This window comes from Rhinichthys klamathensis, unplaced genomic scaffold (assembly GCF_029890125.1).
Source record: "Rhinichthys klamathensis goyatoka isolate OS25496 unplaced genomic scaffold, OSU_Roscu_1.1 h1tg000330l_1, whole genome shotgun sequence".
Classification (NCBI taxonomy): Eukaryota; Metazoa; Chordata; class Actinopteri; order Cypriniformes; family Leuciscidae; genus Rhinichthys; species Rhinichthys klamathensis.
The window spans coordinates 2,905,277-2,926,891 of record NW_026606845.1 but is presented as its reverse complement, the minus strand read 5'-3'; the positions used below and the strand labels follow the sequence as shown (position 1 = coordinate 2,926,891).

General features: G+C 37.4%; 3 protein-coding genes across 3 annotated transcripts; all 3 read right to left on the bottom strand.

Moving 5' to 3' along the window:
- Positions 1 to 682: 682 nt before the first annotated feature.
- Positions 683 to 3,744, bottom strand: LOC130105869 (CD209 antigen-like protein A). Its single transcript, XM_056272068.1, has 4 exons — positions 3,395 to 3,744; positions 2,982 to 3,122; positions 2,790 to 2,893; positions 683 to 802 (listed from the first exon to the last, which is right to left on the bottom strand). Exons 1-4 carry the CDS (start codon positions 3,501 to 3,503, stop codon positions 698 to 700), a joined length of 459 nt encoding a protein of 152 aa, XP_056128043.1. The 5' UTR covers positions 3,504 to 3,744; the 3' UTR covers positions 683 to 697.
- Positions 3,745 to 10,598: 6,854 nt separating this feature from the next.
- Positions 10,599 to 15,364, bottom strand: LOC130105958 (CD209 antigen-like protein C). Its single transcript, XM_056272147.1, has 6 exons — positions 15,287 to 15,364; positions 15,142 to 15,172; positions 14,549 to 14,929; positions 14,344 to 14,465; positions 10,993 to 11,096; positions 10,599 to 10,740 (listed from the first exon to the last, which is right to left on the bottom strand). Exons 1-6 carry the CDS (start codon positions 15,362 to 15,364, stop codon positions 10,599 to 10,601), a joined length of 858 nt encoding a protein of 285 aa, XP_056128122.1.
- Positions 15,365 to 20,077: 4,713 nt separating this feature from the next.
- On the bottom strand, positions 20,078 to 20,930 carry LOC130105873 (CD209 antigen-like protein E). Its single transcript, XM_056272073.1, has 3 exons — positions 20,815 to 20,930; positions 20,649 to 20,752; positions 20,078 to 20,331 (listed from the first exon to the last, which is right to left on the bottom strand). The coding sequence occupies exons 1-3, from the start codon at positions 20,905 to 20,907 to the stop codon at positions 20,193 to 20,195; spliced, it is 336 nt and encodes a 111-aa protein (XP_056128048.1). The 5' UTR covers positions 20,908 to 20,930; the 3' UTR covers positions 20,078 to 20,192.
- Positions 20,931 to 21,615: the final 685 nt, after the last annotated feature.

Genomic DNA, 21,615 nt, shown 5'->3' with positions numbered 1-21,615 from the left:
GATTCAAAAACAGCTTCGCAGAGACACTCAATATCAGAATAATAGGGTGATTCAGGGCGAGCTGGGAGACTTCACACTTCTGTAAGTGATTTTTACCTCAACATTTCAGACTAACAAGAGGCTCATCACGATAACAGCTAGTTATATATTAATATAGAGCTGTTTGTGATGGAGCAAGACATGAACACATCCGATAAAGTGCAGAATTTCACATGAAAGCAGTTTATGATGAAATAAACTGACATTTTTGAAAGACAGGACACTAAATAATGAGTTATGTGATCAAAATAAGATCGATTCCATAAGATAATGGAAGTAAAAGCATGACAATACTGTATGAAAACTATTTCTCACAAATACATTTAATCTTCCATGAACATGGGAGATCATTCCAGTTGTTCACTGGGTGTCTTCCAGGATCCAGTTCAATGCAGTTCTCATCATGGCTATTTGGCTCACCATCTTTCCAAAACCTGAATAAAATGTGTCCGAATTATTATTAAGAGCCCCAAATGTTTAACTATTCGTTTTAATCATTGAACATATGACAAATTATGAGCAACACAAGCAATTCATGAATCAACAGTCCTAAACTTGTACTGAAGATGAAGCAGAAGTGAAAGAGAGAAGAAGAGTATAATACATTGTATGATGACTAAACCTAATAAGCAGTGGTTTTATGCAAGTGTTTTAAGTCTTACGTTTGAATCAGTGGTGAATTGTCCACCCATGTCAAGTTGGCCTTGTTCTCGTCAGACAAACCAATCCACACTCTCTCCTTTACGAATGAGGTTAAGAACCTCTGTGTGAATAAAACCAGTAATAAGTGATTCCTCTCATTCAGTGATTTAAGGAGTAGTTCACTTTAAAAGGAAAATTAGCCCATGATTTACTCACACTCCAGCCATCCTAGGTGTGTATGACTTTCCTCTTTCAGACGAATACAACCAGTTATATTTAAAAAATGTCTGGGCTCTTCCAAGCTTTATAATGGCAGTGGATTGAACCATCAGTTTGAAGCTCATAAAAGTGCATCTATCCATGATAAAAGTGCTCCACACGCCTCCGGGGTTAATAAAGGCCTTCTGAAGTGAAGCGATGTGTTTGTGTAAGAAAAATATAAAAAAAATTATAAAGTAAAATAACTAGCTTCCGGCCAAACAAACATCCGGATTTGACTTAAAGGTGCTCTATGTAACTTTTCTTCTAAAATGAATCCTTTTTTTTATTGCCTGTGTGTGAAGGGGTTGTAATCACACATTACAATGATCCACTTGTCGGGTTTTGCTATTACCTCTGAAGGCCAGTATTCCTATTTCTATGTAAAGTCTCCGGGTCGGATTTACCGTGAAATCCATCGGATGTGACGTGCATGCGCGCTCCCGAGCCTCTCTCCTTTTTATATACAGTCTGCGACGGCACTGCAGCTGACGACACGGAGTCTGATAACACCAAAAAACGACCTGCCTCCAGCACAACACACACTCCAACACAAACTCCAACACAACACACACTCCAACACAACACACACTCCAACACAAACTCCACATACATATACAAAACAAAACAAAAATGTATCTGCTAAAGCTTGTCAGGCCAAACGTGAATCGGATCGACTTAGGACGAAAACACAGATCAACATCGGCAGAGCGTCTGAATTATGGAGAGACCTCTGCTATTTTTATTGTGATAAATTACAAGTTTTCAGATATGCTGAAATAAATAATGGTAAACTGTAATGAAATAGCAAGGTAAACTACATGGGACATGAAATGAATACAAAAGACTGTTCCAGGATAACAAAAAGTAGGTGCTTTAGGATGTAACTTTTATTTTATGTATTAGATACTGTCTAACGTCACTCATCCCACTACTATCATATTGTTTATAATACACATTTCCAGACATGTTCAGTACAGTAATGTTACTTCCTACGATCTTACTGATACACTGAAATTGTTCAGTCTAGTCACTAACCGTTTTCGTTATCATATTATACATTCACCTATGTTGACATTGCTGATTGTGAAAGATACACGAATAGTTAGTAAAATGCCTTATGCTAGATAACACCACAAATGTAACGTTATCATGGTACGAGCATGGAGCATTAGTTCAACGTCAAGCTGATAAAAGTAGCCTATTATTGTAACGTTGCTGTGGGAGTTTACATGAGTTTCCAGCATGTTGTGTGATGCTTTCTCCGGTGTGTTGAAAGTCTCAGTGTGGCCGGTACCATGAGTACGCGCAAGAGCGCTCTTGTAAAAATTGGTTGCAATCTGAAACATCACCGATAGAGGCCGCTAAAAACTACATATAGCACCTTTAAGTCTAAAGCGCTACTAATGCGAGTAATGTGACGCTGCTGATATTTACGCTACGCCATGACGCACTCGCTACTTCTGACGCCACAAGTTGCATAAGTTGCGCTTTAGGCGTGTATGACTGAGTGTGTTCGTTTAACCGGAAGATAGAATTTTACTTTGTCACATGTTAAATATTAATATTTTTCTTACACAAAAATAGGCCTTTTTTAACCCGCCAGAGCCGCGTGGAGCACTTTTATGATGGATGGAGTCACTTTTTTGAGCTTCAAACTGTTGGTTGCAATCCACTACCATTATAAAGCTCGGAAGAGAAAGGACATTTTTTTTTTATATAACTCTGATTGTGTTCGTCTGAAAGAGGAGAGTCATTTACACCTAGGACGGCTTTAGGGTGAGTAAACCAAGGGCTAATTTTCATTGTAAAGTGAACTACTCCTTTAACAGTCACTCACACAATCTCACCTGCTTCTCTTCAGTGTTGATAATGATCAGATCAGCTCCTCGATCTCTGCAGAACTGCCTGCTCTCATTCCAGCTCATCTCCTCGTTGGATATGGAAAAACAAACTGGACCACACAGATTTTTTATGCATAAACACTTTTCAAAACTGTATCGTAAAAGAAACCACTTGCAGAAAAACAGATTTGTACTGACAGTGCCCAGAATTGTTGTTCAGTTCCTCGTTGGTCTCTGTTAAATCTGTGATGGTGATGTGCTGGAGTGTGATGAAGACCAGCAGAAGAACACAAATGAGCCCGAGACACACTGTCATCAACACCAAACACCTGCTTCCTCCTGACACACAGAGACAAAAACACACATATCAGTAAACGACAATTCATATTATTACTGTAACATTTCAAATCAGCCCTTAAAAGTAATCCAGCTTTGTCTTTTGTAATAAGCGTGTTCTGTTAAAATTATAAACTGGAATTGCTACACAGTAAAATATGTAAACGAGAACATATGCTGAGGAAGTAAATAGAATAACAATAATAAAACTTTATTATAAAGCAGAAGCATTGACACAGGTCATAGAAAACCATGATTGAAATCTTTCTCCTTACTTTTCTTCTGAGCTTGTCCTTCATCCTGTCTGTGACTCTGTATTTGAGGTCCACGTGTGTCTATAACATCTTTGTGTTTAACATTTTCATAAATGGTGTCTATCTCCATTATTCGTCTTCGCAGATGAGTTGTGTTTAGAAATATGAGTAGAGTTTCTAAAGCAGTGCTAAACCTACACAGGAAGTGATTTTCTCTGACAAAACGGGTTACAAAATCATGATGAAGAAGTGGTGACAGATGATGTAATCACCGGTGTTTTAATCCTAACCATTTTTTCTTCTTTGAAAGGATCAGCATGCTTTATGTGAATGTGTACTTCAGAAGAAATGAAAACCACGACAGTAAAGTTTGCAGATCTGTGTCAGAGAAAGAGCATCAAACTCTTAAACAGGTCTCTCTCTCTCTCTTCTGTGATCGGGATGTTGGGTCTGTCCAAATGCGGTCTTGGTCACTTGAGAGTGTGTGCACATGACGGGAAGTAAGTGTGCAAGACTGTTCAAAGCACAGTACACTTAACGCACACTAATGGTGCGTTCACGTGCTATGGAAAATATGATATTTTCCACTTGTGAACTGGTATTTACCAGTGTGTTGCGTTCAAGTGCTTTTGTTGTCGTAATGTGGTAAAAAGATGGAGATCCAGACCTGTTATTTAGCTAAAACTATTTTAGATTCCTTAAAGTGTCTATGTCAGGTTAAATTTTTTTTTTTAGATATATTAAATAAGGGTTAGATGTCTGAGTGAAAATGTAATTATCATTAAAATTATTACTGTAATTACCCTACAGTAAGCTTTATAGCCATTTCTGTCAAGATCATATTTTTAAAACACAGCTGAGCTGTGACGTCAGAAGAGGGAGTCGTGCCACAAACGTTCTATTCAAGTATGGGGAGTTTTGAGTCTGAGCAGATCCAAAATCCCCCTCAAAATCCCCCCACAGCCATACACTTTTGAGCCTCCCAGGCGTGAGACAGATGAGGAGGCAAACAGAAATTTAAATAATTCCTATCGAAGAAACATAAATATCTGGTGTGAAGATAACCAGTGGAGAGTTGGGCAGGTGCATAGGCATAACTTAGAGGTGGAACGTTACATGTATACCGAAACGGTACGGGCGTCACGGTTCAGTGCATGAATACACGAGTATTAAAATAAATAAAACTCGCGTGCACATTAATTAATGCGGAACTACTGTTAGATACGCGGGTTATTTAGGGACACATAATCTGTAGCTCCGCCTTAGCTCTGAAGCTCCGTGGCTATAATGAACAGGCTTCGATGTCAAGATTGCAATGCTGGAATATGTTGGTGTTGGTGTGTGTGTGTGTGTGTGTGAAGCAGCACTAAAGTAGAGAGAGAGACGCGCGAGAGAGAGAGAGACGCGCGAGAGAGAGAGAGACGCGAGAGAGAGAGAGAGACGCGCGAGAGAGAGAGAGACGCGAGAGAGAGAGAGAGACGCGCGAGAGAGAGAGAGACGCGAGAGAGAGAGAGATAGAGAGAGAGAGAGACACGCGGGCGCGATCGAACAGTGGAAACATAAAAACTGGAAGAAATGTGCGCTGCAAATGACCGAAGTCTTGGATACCGAAGCAGCACTGAAGTCAGCGCGTTTGGTCCGAACAAAGTTGACCCAGGCACGGAACACAGACCTGCTTTTTGGGAAAAAGTGGACTCTGTGACCGGTTTTAACTGTGTTTTAGCACCCAGCACTACCGTAGTAATTCACCATTGTGAAAATACGCCTGCATATACCTAACTAACTACCTAACTTAAATAGCTAACTAACTAACTAAATGTCCTAATCACTAATTCTCTCGCTCTATCACTCGTACAATTATCAACACAGCTCACAGACTCACTTTCTCAGCGCTCTGGGGAGACGTCTCCCTCTTATGACGTCAAACGATCCGTTTGGGCGGAGGAGCAGTTTTAAGTGAGTCCTGAAAATAACGAACTTTTTCATCTTATATTCTGCCTTTAGGTATCGAAAATCATACAAAACAATACAACAACTTGTCAAACGTGCATTTCCCCTAACTATTTTGTGTTAATCCTAATTACAAATTTAACCTGACATACGCACTTTAAGTCATCTGCTACAGCAAGAAAATGATTTATCAAAACTCAAACGTAAATAATATATGCTGTATATTTTCTAGATCATGAATAGTACATATTTTTACCATTCACAACTCTTGCGTTGCTCTCCGCCATTTTGAAAAGGTCAAAGGTAATCTCATCTCGGCAACTCGTGCATCAAAATATTCTACGAGTTGCCCAGTGGAAAATACCACATGAGGGGGTGTTCATGTGCATTTTCCATGTCGGCTTTTGGTATTTACCATAATTACCATAGCACGTGAACGCACCATAAATCCACAGCATCTCTAAGGCTCTGTCCCGACTCCCAAACGAAATCCCGTATCCCGTCATTCTTCACTTTCAGGAACTGATGTGATCCAATTTTGTGTCGTGTCTAGGAAGAGTGTCTCAGTTTCTAAGCAAGTTAAATTAATTAGATGTTACATGTGTAAAACGTAAAATTGCACATTATTGGTGCAGAACAACTTTTAAAAAATCTATTGGATTACTTTGAAAAATCAGGATTTTATGCTGTTAAATCACTTTGATACAATAATGACCAATACACATCTATGTCAGAGATTAGGACTAAATGAGTTCAGTGATTCAGGTCATATGATTGTGAAATAATGATTATGTTTAAAGATAACCAACATCATGAGATCACATTTCATCTTTGTACATCTGGCTGTCATAACTCATGTACAACAGCCAAACAAAATCCAAAGTTAAACATGTAAAGGTCAACTGCCCAACTAAACCAAACACTGATCCCCATAATGGTGACTAAATTTGATTTTTCTTCTTCAATGATTCTGCTTGTTATCATCAGGTGTCTTCAGTAATGCTCAATCATCACTCAATCCATAACTTAAATAGCAGATTAACTTTAACACTATTTAGTGTTAATTTAACACTCAAATTTTAACACTCTTGAGTCTTTAACACTCTTGAGTTTTTGCTGTGTAGTAACATTCAGGAAACTGGACATTTTTATGTTCTTGGAATGTTAGAAATCAACATTACTATCATGTTAATTAGCCGTGATATTTCACGTAGTGAAACTACGCAAAGCTTCTAGGTTGTACGTCACGCATCACACACATGACCAGCGTCGGCCAATAGTGAGCCTACGTGTGACGTGCAACCTAGAAGCTTTGCGTAGTTTCACTACGTGAAATATCACGGCCTTACAGAGTAGTTGAATAAAGTCGTTCTTTTTTTTTTTTTTTTTTGCGCACAAAAAGTATTCTCGTTGCTTGATAAACTTAAGATTGAGCCACGGTAGTCACTCGGACTATTTTAACGATGTCTTTCATAACTTTTGGGCCGGCCAGTTTCGATCCCTTAAGAAGCCTATGGAGGAGTGATCCAGCTCTCAGATTTCATCAAAAATATCTTAATTTGTGTTCCGAAGATGAACGAAAGTCTTACGGGGTTGGAACAACATGAGGGTGAGTAATTACTGACAGAATTTTCATTTTTGGGTGAACTAACGCTTTAACGCCCACTAAATCCACAGCATCTCTAAGGCTCTGTCCCAAATTAAACCCTAAGCCCTCGGTCACGAGTCCACAATATAGCGACGTAATGCAGATTTTGAAAGTCGGTAGAGTAGATGTCTTATGCGAAGCTCGTGGGTTTGAGAGCTCGTCAAAACTGCGCATTGAGGGTGAGCACCCTCCTGAAACATGAAATGATGAATGGGACACCCTACGGTCTTGTACCCTACCGAAAGAGCACATGAAGTGTTTGTCAATTTGGGGCAGGACCTAATTTCCCTTCGGAGTCTTTGAGGCTAAGCGTATCCCGTCATTCTTCACATTCAGGAACTGATGTGACCCAATTTTGTGTCATGTCTTGGAAAACTTTCCTAAGCAAGTTAAATTAATTAGATGTTACATGTGTAAAACGTAAAGCTGCACATTATTGGTGCAGAGACTATGTGTATTTTGTAAAACGTTTGCCTAAGAAGCACCACAAACAAGCAGTGATTAAATGTGTCCCATTGAGTAAAAAATCGTCTTAAAACACTTTCGGTCTTTATGCTCACTTGACGACTTTGACCAAAAATAGTAGTCAAGTGAACACAAGTGTGGGTATTTGGACAGGTCCAAAGTCATCAACAGCAAATATGTACTTCCTCCTGCCAAACAGGACGTAACAACCACAAATCTAAAGCACTTACGTCATAGATAGAACAGGGAATCAGTTTATATGGGAATTAGATTTTAGTCGCTCGATGCGCACCCGATGAAGACGAGGGCTATGTTAAAGTCCTATTTTAATGCCCTTCCCTCACTAACTTCCCTCCATTCACTCAGATGTGTGACTTTGCTTGCATTGCACAAGTGCCCTCTACTGGCAGAACACTTGAAATGTGTTTAAATTGAACAAACTAAACCCAACATTATGAAGCTGCAGACTCGGAGCCTGCTGCATCTACAGTCCCGCACCCAGAGTCCCGCATTCTCAGACCCGGAGCTGATTTATTATTTACATTTTTTCCCCTTTATTAATCTGTTTTACATTATATAGGCCTGTATGCTTGAGCTGTTGAAAAAATATAAACAATTACACAAACGAAAATGATTCAGAAAAAATATTTAAATTCATCCCCAACTTAAAAGTTGAAACTAATATATAACAGACTCATTACATGCAAAGTGAGATATTTCAAGCCTTTATTTGTTATAATTTTTATGATTATGGCTTACAGCTTATGAAAACCCCAAATTCAAATTTAGAATATTGTGAAAAGGTTTTCATAGCTGTAAGCCATAATCATCAAAATTATAACATGTGGATTTGCATAAATTGTTCGTATGTTAAAATATTTCCATAATTATCAAACACATTCATAAGATGATTAATATCCCTGTTAAACTATTCCTTAAAAATAAGGATTTATTGGTCAACCAACAGTTTAATAACACTTTGGTCTTTTTTAATCTAGAGGAGAAGTTTAAACTTCGACATCCATGCACTTGTTTTCCTCATAATGACAGTGACATTGTATGCAAACCGGAAATTGTAATGCGTGCGCACGAGAAATGTATCGCGTGCGCACGCAATATGTTTCGCGTGCGCACGCGATAGTCTTTATTTATTTTTATTTTTTTTTGCCAAGGTCCCTTTAGGGGCTCCGTAGATTCTTGATGTCTGTTTGTGTCTATAAATTCTGTCAGAAAAGTTATTTTCGGCAAACCATAGCAAAAACTCCGGTGTGTTTATTTGAGACCACACTCAAGAGTGTTAAAGTGTTCAAATAAGAGTGTTAAATGAACACTGAAGCAGTGTTAAAGTTAATGAGACAAGTGATTAATTGAGTGATGATTTACCATTATTGAAGATATATATATATATATATATATATATATATATATACACACACACACACACATTTTTTACTTCATACATGAATTAATGCCTACGGATTTACTTAAATGCTCTAAACTTTTTTTAAATACTCGATATAACCACTGGGAAGCAGGGTTGAGCCTGGTTAGACCTGGGTGGGAGACTCCTGAGAAATCCAGGTTGCTGATGGAAGAGGTGTTAGTGAGGCCAGCAGGGGGCGCTCACCCTGTGGTCTGTGTGGGTCCTAACGCCCCAGCATAGTGACGGGGACACTATACTGTCAAAGAGCACCGTCCTTCGGATGAGACGTTAAACCGAGGCCCTGACTCTCTGTGGTCACAAAAAATCCCAGGATGTCCTTCGAAAAAGAGTCGGTTGTAACCCTGGCACCCTGGCCAAAATTTTCCCCTTGGCCTCTGTCCATCATGGACTCCTAATCATCCCCATGTCATGATTGGCTTCATCACTGTCTCCTCTCCACCAGTTAGCTGGTGTGTGTGTGTGGGCGTTCTGGCGCATTATGGCTGCCGTCGCATCATCCAGGTGGAGCTGCACATTGCTGGAGGTTGAGGAGATTTTCCCTTATATGTAAAGCGCTTTTTGTGCCAAGAAAAGCGCTATAAAAAATGTAATAAATGTATTATTATTATTTATCTACTCTTATTTTGGCTTGTCTTTTTTATTTTAAGCTAGCACTGCTTGTACTACTCTGACAAAGCAATTTGCTTTATACATTTACAGCAAAATCAGAGTACAAATTAAATGTTTGTTTAAAATCTAATAACATGAAAACTCTGGACATTTTTCATACTTGGTTTATAATTTAGGCAATTGTCACTGAAAACTAGGATAACTATTCTAGACACATTTAATGACATAGTCCTTATGGGGGCGTTTATACCTATAATGATCTTTAGCTCCCTCTAGTGTGTGAACCTTTCTGGCTTGAGCTGAAATGTGTTTTTCTTATCTCACACACACACATGAGCTCCTTCTCATTTCTTACAGTGTACACCCTCCCATTGTTTTTCTTCCTTTCCTCGCAGCTCCTAAGCATGAGGGAAATGATGCCGTGACTCTTGAGACTTTTACCGGGAAAAGATTCAAACCCTTCGAGTATCAGCAGATCGACTCTGGAATTTACAACAGCCATTAAAGCCTGAGTGAATTAAAATGTCCATTGATAAGCTTTTTATTTAGAGGGAGATCCAGTGCACTAACCCACAAAACTAGTTTTACAAAACATTTTCTTAAGTCTCGTGTTTTTACTTGATTTTTGTTTGAGTCAAAATTTCTTTTTTTATTCAAAAATGTTCATAGCTGGAATATGAGTGCTAAATTTATGTAATTACATTAGAGTTATGCTGTGAGTTTACTATGGTAATAATGCCAATTTAATTCAAAGCAAAAGCAGTTTCACATACACTCAATTTCAGAATAACTGATGAATCAGAGCAATCTGATAATGATTTATGATTTATAATGATCAACTTTAGACTTCATCGTGAGAAACTGGATGTTGTGAGTTTATTATAGCAATAAAAGATAATGATAATTTTACATTTCCTTTCATCTGAATATCAGCTTGTGATTTTGTATATTACAGACAAGTATGAAATAAAATGTACATTTAAGAAGTTTATATAAAATGAAGCAGACTGTTTTAAAAAGCAGGAACCTCAATTAGAAATTGGGCATTCATAATAGGATTAATTCCATAAAATAATTGGAAGTAAAACCACAAGAAGACGGGATGAAGCCTATTTCTCACAAATCCCTTTTCTCTTATGAGAGCATGGGAGATCATTCCAGTTGTTCAGGTTTGAAGATGAACATGCATTCATAATTTCAACACAGTCTTCATCTCCATCATCGTCATTCGGCTCACCCTCTTTCCAAAACCTAAATAACGTATTAGATGTTCAGTTATTCAGAACCCCACATTTTACATTATACAAAATAAGCAGATGCTTTTGAATTTATTTATAGGAAGTATCATGTATTGTGGATGTTGTCATGATTGTGTTTGTAGAAAATAAAATTTCAGTTGTTTTCTTAAAGTTATGATGGTCTCATTTCATTTAATGAGAGTACAAAAGACCAACCAACTAAATCCAGAGTGGTTTTCTGTGAGTGTTTTCTTTAAGCACTTACCCTTGTTTCAGTGTTGAATTATCCACCCATTTCAAAATGCCCTCGTTCTCAATGTCAGACAAACCAATCCACACTCTCTCCTTATAGAATGAACTTATGCACCTCTGTGTGTGAATAAAAACAGGAATTAGTGTGATTACTCTCATTCATTAAAGCTACAATATGTAAGACTTTTGTAATAAAATATTCAAAAATCACTTGCACAGTGTGATGTATTTCCTATTGTGTACTTACAATATCCCAAAAGTTGATAATATCCCCCTGGTTTACGCTCTTACTGCATAGTAACCATGGCAACAGACGTGGACAACTGCGTTATGTTTAGCGGAACACTCACGCTGTTTTTGTTTCGTTCAAACATTATGGACCATGGCAAGCAGACTTTGGGATAAAAGGAGAACTAAAATGAGGATCAATATCAGCGTGGCGTTTTCGAGATGCGAGAGCTCCACGTCCGCGACTAACTTCGGCTTGACAGAGACGCTTTTGCATGTACTTTATTAGACTAATCAATGTTATATAGCTCAACATGATGAAATGTTAGAATATGATCAGTAAGTTATTCTAATGTTGATCTAGATTACTACTATATTACTACTATTGAATTTTACTGACTTGCTGAATTTAAGTCACCATTATGCTGATCAGGGTTTGCTTTAGTTGGGCTCTTGACCCTTAAATCATTAAGATAAAAAACTTTAGATTTTGTTTGGCTGTTGTACCTGAGTTATAACAGCCAGATGAACAAAGAAAAAAAATGTGATCTGATGGTATTGGTTATGTTTTAACATTATCATTATTTGACCTGAATCAACTCATTGAGAACTTAATTTTTTAGTTAAGTTTACCTTATGGATTATAGCAGCACTGGCCTTGTAGAGCATGCAAGTTTTAGCCTTTTCAATGAAATTAAAATGATCAAATCAATTACAAAAAATACCTTCTAAAATCTGTTTATGTAGCATACAAAGAAATCAAGAATTAGCGTATGAATCTCAGTAATGGTGAAAAACAGATCACCTCTAAACAGAAGCTCATTATTTATTCATGCCGAAATGCATGATGGGAGTCATGAATGAGTTTTGATTGGTGGCACCCAGAATGCACTGCAACATGCTTTATAATTGTCACCATTGTTGAGATTCACAGGCTGATACTTGATGTCTAAAAAAAATACAGTTTTTTGTAAAAGTTAAACTTTAAAAAAATTATTTGGATTACATTGTAAAAGTTAAAAAAATGTTATGCTGTACAAGGATGGTGCTGCTATAATTAATAAAGTAAACCTAACTCAGAAACTGGGCTCTATTGAGTTCAGTGATTCAGGTCAATTGATTGTGAAATAATTATTACGTTAAAACACAACCAACACCATCAGATCACCTTTTCTATTTGTTCATCTGGCTATTATAACTCAGGTACAGCAGCCAAACAAAATCTAAAGTTAATGATTTAAGGGTCAAGAGCCCAACTAAAGCAAACACTGATCACCATAATGGAGACTTACATTTTTCTCCTTCAGTGATTCTGCTTGTTAACATCAGGTGTCTTCAATAATGCTCAATCATCACTCAATTATTCACTTAATTATCTCATTAACTTTAACACTGCTTCAGTGTTCATTTAACACTGGGGATTTTGCTGTGTAGTCTCATACAGACTAGGGGTGGAACGGTACATGTTTTCGTATTGAACCGAAACGGTACAGGCGTCACGGTTCGGTACACGAATTTACACGGAGAATACACGGTATAAAAATAAATAAAATTATTGCAAAATAGGGTTAGGGTTAGGTGCAATATAATGCATGTAATGCGGACCTACTGTTAGATACGCGGGTTCTTTAGGGACACATAATCTGTACCATCGGCTTAGCTCTGAACGCGCATTCACTTCAAACGTTGGCTTTATACGCACGTCCTATTCGCTTTGGACTAGCGTCGAACTAGACGCGATAGACGCGAATATGACACTCTATTCGCGTTTGGTGTGACTGCATAATGAACAGGCTGCGATGTCAAGATTGCAATGCTGGAGTGTGTGTGTGTGTTTGTGTGCGCGCGAGAGGGCGCGGGCCCGATCGAACCGTGTGTGTGTGTGTGTGTGTGTGTGTGAGTGTGTGAGAGAGTGAGAGAGAGAGAGAGAGAGAGGGAGAGAGGGAGAGAGGGAGAGAGGGAGAGAGGGAGAGAGGGGGAGGCGCGATCGAATAGTGGAAACATAAAAAAACATACTCCGTCATTTTGTTCATACAGATCATTAAACCTGCAAAGTGTTTACTTATATTTGTGTACACTCGCAATAAAACACAACATTGTGCTTTTGTCACACTGTAAACTCTTGTCAAACTGTAACCTACAACTGTCACCCAACCAAAATCACACACACACTGTTTTAAAAGCAAAACATATTTATCCAACTCCATTTCAAAACAGTCTGTGGGTCCCATCTTTTGGACATTCATCATATTGCATTGGTTTTCATTTCTTGTCCTTGGAGCACTAGCTAATCTTACACATTCTACATTGATTGAAAAATCGAATGTGTTTTTAATGGTAGTATTATTTTATACAGAAATCAATTATTTAGAATTCAGATGAGAATAATGTTACATTGTTAACTAATAATGTTAATTAAAATTAAGGAAAACAAATATATTGATCTGAAATATTGCAAATTAATTTTAAATTAATTCAGGTACAATTGCCAAACATATCGCAAGGTCTTTTTGTCTTTTTATTAATTTAATTAATAAACTAATTATATAAAACTATTGTCAGTGCACTACAAATAAACTGGTTCTATGCCTTTATTAATACAGCTTATTTAAAAAATACAATGCCTTCTGCATTTTTGTTTTGCTTTTCCCTCCATTGTACCGAAATCGTACCGAACCGTGATGTCTGAACCGAGGTATGAACCGAACCGTGACTTCTGTGTACCGTTCCACCCCTAATACAGACAAATTAATACATAGAATAACATTATAACTTTCAACAGACTCAAATGCAGTTTAGTGTGATAGTGTAAACTGAAATGTGTGAGTATTAATTCAGCACTTGCGGGTAGTTCGGTAAATGAAATGTCCTCATTCCTTTATATCCGCGGGACTCGCGTGTGGCGCTGATATCTGTCTCTCATTAGCAATCGCGCCAATTCATACCACAGTCATGTTAAAAACATCAATGTATTCACTCATCTATAAACATTATTAGATCCTTCGGCATGACGACAAGTTCCATAATTCTGCTTATGCGTCATCAACCTACGGCTTTGTTATTGTAAGAGGTTAGCGACCCCTAGTGATGAAAAAAATACATATTGTAGCTTTAACAGTCACTCACACAAACTCACCTGCTTCTCTTCAGTGTTGATAACGATCAGATCAGCTCCTCGATCTCTGCAGTATTTCCTGCTCTCAGACCAGCTCTTCGACTCATTGGACAGGAAAAAGCCATCTAAACTACACAGATATCCTAACAGAAACACACACACTTAAGCTGTGTACATGAAAGATAAAGAAAACTAGAAAAAAAAAGAAAAAAAAATGGATTCTAACCTTCGTTAAAAGCTTTTGTCAGTTTCTCACTCAAAGATGTGACTTTGCTTTCTAACTCCAGTTTCTTCTGACTCAAAGAGTCAACACTTCTCTGTAACTGGCTTTTCTCAGCACTGAGATCATTGACTCTGGTCTCCAGCTCCAGTTTCTTCTGATTCAAAGAGCTGAAGTTGTTCTTCAGTTGGTCTTTTTCAGTCATTAGATCAGTGTTCTTGTCCTGTAAGCTGTTGATAGTGTGATTGAACTCTTCAACTGTGTTCTTGTAACTCTTTAACAGGTCTCTCTCTGCTGTGATGGTGATGTACAGTGTGATGAAGACCAGCAGAAGAACACACATGAGCCCGAGACACACTGACATCAACACCAAACACCTGCTTCCTCCTGACAAACAGAAACAAAACGCACACATATCAGTGTATACCCTTCATATTAAGTTTCAAATCAGCCCTTTTAGGTAATCTATACCTTTGTCTTTAGATAGCAGGGCTTTTTAAATAGTATGTTACGCTGTAAAAAAAAAAAGAGTAATTGTAACGTTAAAGAACTGTAAAAAAGCAACGGAAAATACATGTTAATTGCTTAACAGTATGTACCTGTCATAGATCGCACCTCCGTGGCTCTCTCCTATCACCGAAGGACACCGTCACCTGAATACTGAACTTCATTTCCCATCATGCACCTCCCTGGACTGATTACACCAAACACCATACACCTGCACTGCGCTGATTACACTCACACCTGCACCTCATTCACACCCATATAAGCCTCATTCACACACTCATTCAGTGTGAAGTCTTGTTCTGCCCCAGCTAACATTTCTGAGCGTTATACCACATTGTTTTGCATCCCTGTTTTTGACCCTTGTCTGTTTGCTGTTCCTTGTCTCTTGTCTGCCGCCTGCCTCAACCCTTGCCTGGTATTGTTTATGATTCTGGATTTCCTCTGACATCCCTGTTTGCTGATCTCTGTATTCTGCCTGCCTGACTACTGTCCATTAAAACACTGCAAATGGATCTGAACGTCTCTGACTCTGCATCACAGTACCCTAACTACATACAGTGAAAAACTGTAATAGCTCTCACGGGACATTTCATGTAAAATACTGTTAAATGTACGGATTTTGGAAGTAAACTGTAAAAAAAATAAAAAACCTACCGTTGCATTTACCGTAGCAATTTTTATGTTTTACTTCATTGAACTAAAGTTTACGGTAAAAAACTGGAAGCTGAATGCAATCGATTTACCGTAAAAAAATTGAAACATTTTAGGTTTTACGGCAGTGATCTAAAGATTACGGTAAAAAACTGGCAGCTGGTTGCAAGTGCTTTACCGTAAAAAATATGTTAATATTTTAGGTTTTTATGGCATTGAACTTTTATGGTAAAAAAAAAAAAAGAGCCAGCTGTGGTTGCCTGTAATTTAAAAATATTGTATTACAATCCAATTTGTCATAAAAGTTATTATTGAGAATTACCAGAGGTTTAGAACTTTATGTTTTATTGAAAATAATAAAATTTGTAGTCACCATTATGGAGATGAGTGTTTGCTTTAGGGTGCTTTCACATATGTAGATCTGTTTATTTAGTCCAGCCCAAGGGCGAAAAATGATACTTGTAGCATATTCAGGAGTTTTGGTTCATTTCACAGCACACTGAATGCTTTGGTCTGAATTAGTTGATTAGTTGATGAAATGAACAAAAATGCACTCATGTGAGAAAATCAACATCACTCATTGGCCAGACAAGTCTTGAACATATTTCCACAACTGCACTTTGATTGGTCAGAATTAACGTGCGGGAAAATTCCAACAGAATTCACGGAAGTAAACAAAAAGGGAGCAAATTCCGGCAGACATGCGGAGAATTTGCTCACAATGTATGTTCAGAATCAGCACAAGCTTTATGCTTTTGCAAATCCCCTCATAAACAACAAAGTCTAGAGATTCATTATTATTCCTTCAGTAATAATGAGAGTGCAGAACGCGGTAAAATACTAGCATCCAAGCTGACATTTTGTTACAGTAAATTTCACAGGTTTTCTTTACATTGTGTTTTTTTTTGCCTGTAAATTTTAGTCCTGTAAAATATAAAAGGTTGCCACCATATTTTTTACGGTAAAATACTGGCAACCACAGCTGCCGTTTTTTTTTTACCGTAAATTGCACAGTTTTTTTTAACAGTGTATTTTATAAGACAAACATCTGGAATTGCTATGATAAAATATCACAATAAGGCCATGTTGATAAAACAAAACAAAAAAACTCCATGTTAATCACCTTCATATAAAAGCAGAAACATTGACCCAATTTTCATATAATTTAAAAAAAAAAATTTATACATACTGAGCTTTCGAGGTTTTCCTTCTTCCTGGCCAGTTGTGTCAATACCATCTTCGTGACTCGCATAAATGGCATCAAATTCCATGATTTGCTCTTGTGTCTTATAGTACGTCTTAACAGATGAGCTGCGATCTTCAGAATGATGAGTAGTGTTTTCAAGTTAGTGCTAATCCCAAACAGGAAGTGATTCCATTTGACACTGCATTTAATGATAATCTAGACTTCCAGTCTGAAACTCTCATCAGACCCAAACTATGACTATTGCACATTCAAATATGGTGATATAAAAGGCAACAAGAGGAATCTGTGACCAAAAATGAACAACCTTACTGGACAAGTCTAACTGGACCTTTATTAACTGAACGGGGTTGAATCGTAATTTGCATCAGTGTGGCATCCAGAGACAGACGATGATGCCTACAGATATTAAACACAAGGGAGTTACAACATTTTCACAATATATATGAAGGCGTTTGTGTTCTGCATTTTGCTTTATCTGTTTGCTTGTGTGCAAAACAGCAGAAAATAATTTAAAGAATTTTTAATTAATCTAGCCCTAATGTCTTCTAAATGAAATAGTTGGAGGTGAGTGAAAAACCTGGAAACAGTTTTATTATGCTATACAAATAGAGGAAGAACTAAACCTATAGGCTACAGTAAATGCTTAATTTGCAGGTGATGGGTCGGGACTGTCACGATCCCGGACTCAGCAACCTCTGTCTCTGGCCAGCAGAGAGCACCCTCGCCCGAGCACTGATATTGACTTGCACTACATTCCCATAAGCCTCTCTAATGACTCCAATCACCATGCCCAGCTGCAGCCTATCTACCAGGCTATTTAACCGCACCACAAGCAGCTCTCAGTGCGAAGTTTTGTCTTGCCTTTGTGACCACTACTGAGCGTTTTATCCAGTGATTATCCTCCGAGCCTGCTGCCTGCCTACGCTACCTCTGCCTGGTTCATGGTCCTTGTCTGTTTGCTGCCTGTTCTGATCTTCTGCCTGGAATTAGACCCCGATTAACCCTTGCCTCTGATGCTGAGTTTGCTATCTCTGACCTCTGCCTGTTTGACTATTCTCTCAATAAACTTACGCTGCAAATGGATCATTCTGAGACTGTTGATTTGCAACAGGGACGTGTTTCCATTTTTTTTTTTTTTGCCAAGGTCGATTTTGTTCCCACCATAGAAAGGTTTACAATGAAAAGAAAAGGCAATTCCAATCCACTGATTTCCACTGGAGCAGCAACTACACAGTCACTACTTTTAAATTAAGCAACATGCAGCATATTATCAATGTTTGTAGATCTTCTCCTGGACTGAAGCACAGGCTCTACTCTTCAGTACAACGGTGACCCAAAAAAATTAATTTCACAGTAAACTACTGGCAACAGTATATACCTGTTTAATAATATACAGTTTATTGCTGTTAAAATACATTTTGTGGGTGTGTCTTTTTATCTACACTGTTAACCCTTTCATCCCCACAGGTAAATCCACACTACAAAGAGTAAAAGTGACATAGACAGTGTTGCAGTGAGATAATCTATGTCAGTGATTGTTGAGTATTAGTGATGAACACCTGCTGTTCACAAGCAGAATCACTGAAGGAAAGATGAACACAAAAACAGAAAATATAGAAATACAAGAACTACAACTGACTTCCAGCCATTACACATTATTACACTTATTATTAACCAGTATGACTTAAAGGGCCCCTATTATGGATTTTTAAAAATTACCTTTCATGTAGTGTGTAACATAGCTCTAAGTGAATGAAAACATCCTGCAAAGTTTTAAATCTGAAAGTGCACCGTATATTAAGTTATTGTCTTTCAAAAGTAAGAGTCGACTCTGAGTCAATTAAATTAATCATTTTTCAAACGAGTCATAAGCCGTTTCGTTGTGACATCAAGACGAAACATTAGTATATTTCCCGCCCACGTATTGCACGTGCAGACTCCAGGGAAACTTGAAACCCTCAAACCCTCAAAACCGAGTTTTTTTTCACTGCCCAAGGACGAGCATGTGAAGAATCAGTGGTTAAAATTCATCTTTACCAGATATCACAGCAGTATAATCCTAAACTTTTGCAGTGTTCAATTTATTTTACTGACGACTGCTTCTCAAATCTCGGAGTTCAATGCAGGATTTATAAACCTCTTGCTCTCGAAAGATTTTATATTTTTTATATTTTATAGTTTTATATTGTGTAGGTCTCCTGCTAACTGGCTAACTCACATTATTACTGTACACAGCAAAATCCACAGTGTTATATGAACACTCCTGGTGTACATATAGGTCCAACTACAGGGTGTTAAAAATGAACACTAAGCAGTGTTGAAGTTAATGAGATAATTAAGGGATTAATGAAGTGATGACAGCTAATGTTAATAAGAAGAATCATTGAAGGAAAGAGAAACAACAAGAACAGAAAAAAAAGAGAAACACAAGAACTACTGACTTCGAGCCATTACACATTATTGCACTTATAGACGAAAATGTTAAATGGAATTTCCCGTTTCAAGTCACCGTTATGATGATCAGTGTGTTCTTTAGTTGAGCTCTTGACCCTTTTCTTTTGTATTGTTAGATTTTCTCTGTCTGTTCAAACATTGTGTTAATAAATCACATTTGTTACTGCAAGAGAAAACCTGCTCACAATATGTTATGTGATGACATTACATGTAGCCCTGAGATTCTACAGTTTGAGATCCAACAGCAATGTGAACATTTTTGAAAATACTTTGAGCATATAAGCTATTGTGTAACAGTGCAACTAACATTTTAAAAATAGAACATTTTCATGAATCTGAAAATATACGACAGATTTACACACAAAAAATTGTTCTGCCTGTGTTTCATGAATGAGGCCTAAAAAGGCCTATGAAATGTGAAATAAAAAGTTTAATATGGTAATAATGGTTATTATTTTACCATTTTATTGAAGACGAAAGCAATTCAACATAAAAGCAGTTTCGCAGACACTCAATATCAGAATAATAGGGTAAATCAGAGCAATCCGGGACACTTTAGACTTCTACATTTTACTGTGATTGTCAGTTCAACACTTCAGACTACCAAATGAGATGCATGATAACAGCTAGAAGAAGTTTTAATTAACAGCTGCTTATAATGGAGCAAGACATGCACTTTACATGGATTACATTTCACATGAAATGTTAACGCTTGATGAATTAAACTTGCATTGTTTTAAAAGACAGGACTCTTAATAATGAATTATGTGATCACTATTGATTGAATCCATAAGATAATACAAGTTTAAGCATGAAAAAACAGGATGATCCCTATTTCTCACAAATCCCTTTTCTCTTCTCAGAGCATTTGAGATCATTCCAGTTGTTCAGGGTGTGTTTTCCAGGATTCATTTCAATACAGTTCTCATGTGCACCACCATAGTTATTCGGCTCACCTTGAGCCCAAAACCTGAATAAAATGTGTCAGATTTTTAATCATTCAGGACCAAACCCAAAATTTTTATCCATTCAGCAACAAATTAGGAATATCACATGCAGTACACATATAGTAAAGCTATAAAGCTAATGCAGAAGTGAAAGTGTAGAAAAGTAAAAAAGAAGAATCTTTTTAAATAGATTGTATTTATACATTTTGAGGCTTGTGTTTGTGGAAAAGCTGTCTTCAGCATTTCTCTGAAGGTTTTGGTGTTCTTATTTTTAAAATGAGAATTAAAAAGACTAAAACAAAATAAATACATTATTGTCTCTGAGTGTTTTAGCACTTACCCTTGTTTCAGTGGTGAATTATCCACCCATTTTATGATCCCCTCGTTCTCAATCTCAGTCAAACCAATCCAAACTCTCTCATTGACTAATGAAGTTATGTGCCTCTGTGTAAAAACAAGAATAAGTGATTCCTCTCATTCATTAACAGTCACTCACACAATCTCACCTGCTTCTCTTCAGTGTTGATAATGACCAGATCAGCTCCTCGATCTCTGCAGTACTGCCTGCTCTCAGACCAGCTCTTCAACTCACTGGACATAAACAAGCCATCTGGACCCCACAGAAATCGTAAAAGTAACACAACTTGTTCAAACAGTATACATAAAAGAAGAAAAAACTAGGACAAATATGTACATACAACTGACTTCGTTTAGAAGTGCACTGAAAGTGCTGCAGTATGACGGCTGCAATCAGAAGAAGACAAAGGATCCCGAGACACACTGTGATCGACACCAAACACCTACTTCCTCCTGACAAAACACAAATATTAATTAATAAACTCCATATTGTCAGTTCTGACAACAGCAAATGATATAGGCAAATATTTGAATGATAAGCAACAAGCTTATTGGCTACGGATATAGCAGGAACCAATCAGCTGTGCCCTATAGAGAATGATGTGATTGCAAGCATGTTGAGTTATGGACCATAGATGACCCTATTACACAGCAAAATCCCCAGTGTTAAATTAACACTGAGAGTGTTAAATTAACACTGAGAGTGTGGATTATATAAACTCTGAGCAGAGAGTTAAATGAACACAGTGTTAAAGTTAATGAGATAATTAAGTTAATAATTACTAAGCAGAATAATAAACAAGCAGAATCTCTGAAGGAGAAAACCGTAATTTTTAAGTCACCATTATGGTGATCAGTGCTTGGTTTAGTTGGACTCTTGACCCTTAAATCATTAACTTTAGATTTTGTTTGGCTGCTGTATGTGAGTTATAACAGCCAGATGAACAAAT